This window comes from Neltuma alba, unplaced genomic scaffold, assembly GCF_004799145.2.
Source record: "Neltuma alba isolate B1F8T4 unplaced genomic scaffold, ASM479914v2 tig00012996_pilon, whole genome shotgun sequence".
Classification (NCBI taxonomy): Eukaryota; Viridiplantae; Streptophyta; class Magnoliopsida; order Fabales; family Fabaceae; genus Neltuma; species Neltuma alba.
Genome location: NW_021637347.1, coordinates 372,321 through 379,349, shown reverse-complemented (window position 1 = coordinate 379,349; position 7,029 = coordinate 372,321). Strand labels below are relative to the sequence as shown.

General features: G+C 36.3%; 1 protein-coding gene across 1 annotated transcript; it reads left to right on the top strand.

The window, feature by feature from the left end:
* Positions 1-776: 776 nt before the first annotated feature.
* LOC114733377 (notchless protein homolog) lies at positions 777-7,029 on the top strand. Its single transcript, XM_028920839.1, is given in 14 exon segments — positions 777-1,019; positions 1,381-1,462; positions 1,623-1,712; positions 2,163-2,288; positions 2,711-2,838; positions 3,407-3,585; positions 3,587-3,604; positions 4,454-4,517; positions 4,899-5,009; positions 5,342-5,479; positions 5,967-6,109; positions 6,204-6,258; positions 6,413-6,469; positions 6,565-7,029. Coding segments are annotated over 14 exon segments (1,434 nt in total). The 5' UTR covers positions 777-860; the 3' UTR covers positions 6,649-7,029.

Here is a 7,029-nt window from a genome sequence, read left to right as displayed (position 1 = left end):
TCGAAAGAACCTAAGCACTTTGCTCTACCGGAAAAGGATCTAAGAGTCTTCAGATAATGGGAAGAGAAGCTTTTGTGCCTTGTGTCTGAAAACGCTTGACCAATAATGAATATAAGAACTATAACCAAGCCAGAAGGCGAGTCCATGCGCAGCTCTAGTGCGCCACAGCGACTTCGTACCAGCAATCACATACCTGGTTATATATGAATCATGCTTTAAAAAAAAAAAAAACTGATTTCATTTTAAAAGAATCTCGACAATGATAAGTGTTTTAAATCTACCATCGTAATTGGTAGCTCATAAACTTAAATTGTCAAAATATTAACCTTTCAGTTTTTACAAATCAGTTCAGTCATAATTCATAATTCAAAACATCATCTTCAATTCTCCATAAAATTCATAATTACAATCCACAGTTCAAGTGTTTTTTGGCTGGAAATTCATATTTCAAGTTAAATAACAAATAATCTAACTACAAAAAAAGATTAACATATATAATATAAGTATATTCAGCTCAAAAAAAAAAAGTATAATATCATTCTCCTTCATCTTTAATATATGAAAATTCAGTTATATTTTTAATTTTTATTTAAATATATTGATTAATAAAGGGTATGTATATATATGGTATATATATATATTGGATATGGTATTATATATTACACTTAGGCGCATCGTCTGTGTTTATATGTCTGTTTGAGCGCGTCAGTGCGTGTGTATATATATATTTTTCAAGGGATTTTTAGTTGTTTTTTGTTTTATTTTTTCGGTGAGGGGGCGCGTTCTGTATAAGGGGCTGCGAGGGAGGTGTGGGGAGGCAGTGCAGAACGGCGGGGTGCCACTGCTTGTAAACCTCAACAATGGAGGTTGATGATGTGGAGAAGAGTGAGGAGGTAACCAGAACAGTATTATGTCTCTTGACAAACCCAGAAGGGACTCCTTTGAGAGCTCCTATGCATCTCCCACAAAACGCGGGTCCGCTTCAACTCCAACAGATTGTCAATACGCTTCTTGAGAATGTAAGTTCCATCAATGTGTATACTTCCTGTGGAAAAGTTGACAAATTTACTCTAATTGTACTTGTAAAGCTTAAGAAACTTAGGAAATTTCCTTTTCTCTTATCATTCAATCTATTTATTTGTGAATCCCGGGTAATATTTCTTTTGGGTTTGATAACTAAGAACACAATTACCCTCAATTTTGAATTTTTACGCAGTTTAAATCATTAGTTGCTGGCCACCGTAATCTTTTGTCTCAGTTACTCGTTAGATGAATACTTCTGGATTGAGCTTGGAAGATATCAGACCTTTATTACTTATGAAATTAAGAGCTTCTTTACGTTGTTTCAATATCAGGTTGAGTTTCTTTTCCCCATTTCAGGAGGAGAAATTACCATACAGCTTCTACATATCAGATGAGGAGCTTAGTGTGCCCCTTGGAACTTACTTGGAGAAAAACAAAGGTTAGTCAGAATTTTAATCACAGAAAGTGATGTCAACTGTCAGCCTCCGGTACAGAATTGACAGAAATTTTCTTGATTGATGAATTTCTTTGAGCAGTTTATGGGCCCTAACAAACGTTCCTTTTATATTTCTTGTTTATTTTTTTAAACATATGTGCAGTTTCGGTGGAGAAGGTAGTGTCTATAGTTTATCAACCTCAAGCCATTTTTCGGATTCGTCCTGTACATCGTTGTTCAGCAACTATTTCTGGTATGTCAGATATGAATTTTATTGTCAGACTTGTGCTGGTTTGGTCTTGTTTGATAAATCATGTCAAACCTTGCTATTTTCTTAATACAAAACTTTATATGAAATCCCTAGATTTGCTTTCCAAAACTACATATGAAATCCCTAGATTTGCTTTCCTCTTTGTTTTATTTTTATTATGTCAGTGTTTAAGAGTTATGACTACTTTATTTTTCTTATGTTAACCTTGTATAGTTTCTGCCTTGTGCTATTTATTGAAATCAGATAGCAAAGAGAAATTCACACTCAACTTTAACTCTCTTTGCATTATCTTATATCTACACTATGGTTTATTCTAGCAGATTTAAGATTAATGGTCAATATTGCCCCCTTTTTCATTTCTAAATATGCAGATTGATTATCACATTATCCAGTATTGCGTATAATCTGAAATTCATGTTGTTGGGAGTGTAGGTCATGCAGAAGCAGTGTTGACTGTTGCCTTTAGTCCTGATGGGCGACAGTTGGCAAGCGGCTCAGGTGATGCCACTGTTCGTCTTTGGGACCTTAACACTCAGACCCCATTGTTCACCTGCACAGGTTTGACATCTAAGACCATCAGATTATCTTGGTACCTACTAATCAGACCTGCTTGTCTTATGTAATCAAAACCACAACTGTGGAGATATCTAAGCATCTACTTCCTGTATAAGAGCAGGATTGATTCATGAAATCATACAGAAAATAGAACATTTGGATTATGCCCAACATTGGCATTTTATAAAAAATCATGATCCATTGTGCACACTAAATGTATTTTATTCAGCTGTACCTTTTTGGATGATATAAATTGTAATTAAGATGATCATCTGTATCACGCATTTTCCTTTCCTGGCTATTGCATCCTTGAAATGAAAATTTTGTACTGAATGCTAGTTTATCTTTGCAACTATGATGAAGTTAAACTCACTCCCTTGCAAGTTGCATAGCATATTACTGATAATTAATCTTGTTTGATACAGGACACAAGAATTGGGTCCTCTGTATTGCATGGTCGCCAGATGGTAAGCATCTTGTAAGTGGCAGCAAAGCTGGGGAACTTCAGTGTTGGGACCCACAAACTGGAAAGGCGTCTGGCAATCCACTGATTGTAAAGTCCTCAGCTTGAATAGCTTATTGCTATTATAATTATTTTTTTTGCTGTTACTGATTTCTGCTTGTAATTTATCTGAAATCATTCTGAGAGCATTTTTTTTAACGAGTAGGCAGTGCAAATTTGCCATGCATTGTCAAAAGCATTAACAGTTCATAAGATGCAAGTATGCCAACTTATTTGATTTGGTCAATAATAATAGTTGTGTGTAGATGTGAAGAAGAAAAGGTAAGGCCAGCCTAGATGTGAACTGGCCTCATTTTGCAAGACAGGAAGAAAGGGAAAGCAGACAATGTTTTGACATATGCTTATTTCTCGCAGCCCTATATGACTCTAGATTATTTGGTTAGAGGTTTTGATACCTTGTCCTTGTGAAGGACGAATCTGAGTCAAAAGCTTAAGCTTTTGAGTGAAATTGCACAAATAGCTTTATTATAATGTCTAGCAAATGCAGTTGCCTGTACCATTATGTGGCTAATTTTGGTATGCCCACTTTCGTTCTTTTTTTGTCCCCAAAATATGGATCTGAACATCATGTGTGGTTATTTTATTTCAATATATATAGGGCCACAAGAAATGGATTACTGGCATATCTTGGGAACCTGTACACCTGAACGCTCCTTGCCGTCGGTTCGTGAGTGCCAGCAAGGATGGGGATGCTCGTATTTGGGATATCACTTTGAGGAGAAGTGTTATATGTCTCAGTGGCCATACACTTGCAATAACATGTGTGAAATGGGGCGGAGGGTGTGATATATACTGGGTAATGTGTCCATCTTTATCTACTTTTGCTGAGGTTTATTTATGTTTTTTGTCCTTTATTATTACGTGTCCCAATTTTGTAAACCTGGATATTATTATAGTATTTTTGTTAAATATCAAGTCCTCACCAAGAGAAGATATTGCTATTTCAAGTTTACAAAATATGTCTTTGTTTCACTGGGCCGTTGTGGGTTTGAAACTTGAGATGTCCATTGTTAAGGTATTTATTTTTGTTTGTGTGGGAAACCTCGTGTATTTTGATATAGAGGAAAATGGATCCCTTCCGTGGCCATGTTTCTGGCAATCATTTGGGGATTCTCTAGCCACTTTTCAGGGAGCGCCCTAACAACCTTTTTTTTTTTTTTTGACGATTTTTTTCTGCTTCTCCCTATATTTTCTGTCTATTTGCTACGTCAGCACATTATTGCAGCTGCTTTTCTCCATCATACCGGCAGTCCTTTTCCCATGCTGTGCATTACTTCATCTACATTTCCTTCTGTGCATTGTCTGTGCGGTTACCACTTCTTGTGCTCTCAGCAGTGCTATTAATCTCATTGTTCGTAACCTACTTTCATAACAAGCTTGCTGCATATGTTTTACATGCTCAATTGTGATTGTAAGGAGTCGGGGGTATTAGAGTAGCATATAAAATTTAATTACTGGAAACCTTATAAAACGGGTTCTTATGATTTTGCCTCCTGTTGCTATACTGGTTCATAGATATGTTCTTCAGCCGTGTGACAACTTCTGATTCCTACTGTTATTAAGCTTAAGAGTTTTATTTGTGGATGATTGTTGCTGTATAATAGCTTGGAGCCTAATTATATTCTTTTATCATTTGTTATTATAGCTCCCAGGATTGTACTATCAAAGTTTGGGAAACAACGCAAGGGAAGCTCATTCGTGAACTGAAGGTGAACATTGTTATAAAGCCTTAATATCTTGTTCTTTTTACGTTCATTTTATGCTTGATTATCATTTTGCAGACTCCTTGTTCTAAGTCTTGTTTCAAAATTTTCTTCATTTTGAATTATTTGACCTTTAATTTTTCAAATGTCTTGTCCACTTTTACTGCCATTGCAAGTTTTATCTTCAGAGTCTTAGTCTGTAGATTACAATCAAAGACTGGATTAGCTTCCCCCTTGTCTGACAAATGGTTTATCTGAGAAGCCAGAAATGACGGCTTTCAGGCAAATGTGTTTTGATAGTAATCAATTGTCCTAAGAACATGGTCATTTTCGTTTGACGTTAGTGTCTGTTCTCTAATCATTTCCGTGTTGGTTGATCTCCTTCAGGGGCATGGTCATTGGGTTAATTCTCTGGCACTTAGCACTGAATATGTTCTTCGCACTGGAGCTTTTGACCATACTGGAAAACAATATTCATCTCCTGAGGAAATGAAGAAGGTAACTTCTGGTTGGTTTAATAAGTGATGCCATCCTGTTGAATCTTTCTTCAAATGTTTTTCATACTTCAAATGTATGGTTTTTATTACATCCTGCTTCTTTTACTTTGTTAGTTATTCTCATCTGAAATTTTATCTTGAATCTTTGGAGAAAGTATTATCTTGTCCTCCCTTTCTACTTGGTTATCTACTATGTACGTAATTATTTTCTGAGCTGTTTGAAAATTTTTCTCTATTTCTGTTTTCCTGTTGTTACTCTTACAGACACCTTTCTTTAATGAAACTTTCTTCTCGTGTGTTACTGATGATATCCGATGCTGCTGTTTAATTTAGGCTGCTCTAGAAAGGTACAACAAAATGAGAGGTGATGGCCCTGAAAGGTTGGTTTCTGGATCTGATGATTTTACCATGTTCCTCTGGGAACCATCTGTCAGCAAGCACCCTAAAACTCGCATGACAGGTCACCAGCAGGTTAAACTTCTTCTAAAGACTAACTTCTTTGGTGTACAGTTTAAAATTGTGTCTGCAAGATTTTTTTTTAAAAAAAAATATTTCGTAAAATGGCAACGTGACCTTGCTCTGCCACTTAGCATCTGCACTCGCATAGCAATGTAGATTTTGGAAGAGTTCTTCCACTGATGCAGGATTTTGGCTAGATTCAGTAAATGCCATGTGATCCTTTCTTGGGGACCCTTTGAGATCCCATTGACTGGTGGCTCCTATGGTTGTGCCACATCTTGATCCAAACAATGATCATAAAATATGTGTGGTTATCATTTCTTCCCCCTCTTCTCTTTGGTCCATTTTTATGACAGGATTCTCTTCTCTGTTGTTGGCTGGCTGAAAATGGGTTTATTGTTAGACACTTTAATCACAAGTTTGGTGAAAAAGTAATCATATTATGTAACCTCAACCTCAAGCTTAAAGATTTTTTTTTTTTTTTTTTTTTGGGTGACAGCTTGTAAACCATGTCTACTTTTCACCTGATGGACAATGGGTGGCAAGTGCCTCTTTCGATAAATCTGTTAAATTATGGAATGGCATTACTGGGAAATTTGTTGCTGCATTTCGTGGCCATGTTGGGCCCGTCTATCAGATCAGGTACAATTGATGTGACTTGCCTTATTTCAAACTGTGAAGCCAAGGTCTTGCATTCATAATCTGTTACTTAGTAAAATTGGGTTTTACTGCACAGCTGGTCTGCAGACAGTAGACTCCTATTAAGTGGCAGCAAAGACTCCACACTCAAGGTATGCTTATATTTGTCATTCCTTTCAATAAAGAATACTGAGAAGTATGAATGAGCAACTTCAGTTTCTCTTTATCCTTTAAGTACTACCATCTTTATATGGACAAGGGAAACAAGAACTTGTTTTTGACCTTATATCATGTTTAATTATCAAGGTCTGGGATATTAGGACTCGAAAATTGAAGCAAGACCTTCCAGGCCATGCAGATGAAGTATGTCAGTTTATATACCAAAACATGATTTTATTTTTTTCTTGATTACTGTTACACTCTGCTAACTAGTTGGGGTCTAATGCCATTTGGAAAAGGTTTACTCTGTTGATTGGAGTCCAGATGGAGAGAAGGTAGCTTCTGGTGGTAAGGATAAAGTTTTGAAGTTGTGGATGGGCTAGCCTTTGACAACGAGCATCCAGAACGATACGAGGTCTTCGGTTGATATTTGGCAGATTTCATGGAACTGTAGAATTTTGACAGTGGGGGGTGGCGCAACCATTGATCAGAGCACTACTGAAAGAAGCTAATAGCCATATGCTCTTCTTGTATAATTAATAGGTTAGATACCACAATTTTGGCTTCAATATTTGTTTGTTCATCGCTAGCCCTCATGGTTAGTGATTAATTTTGGAGGTTACCGAGTGAAAGTAAAATTAAAGTCAATGAACTACATGATAAGCAATCATGTATTGCAAGCCATATGAACAGAATGACTTTTGTTGTTCAAGGCTATTTTGAAAACTAAAACGATAGCAATCCACTTTCCTTTTCTTTTCTTA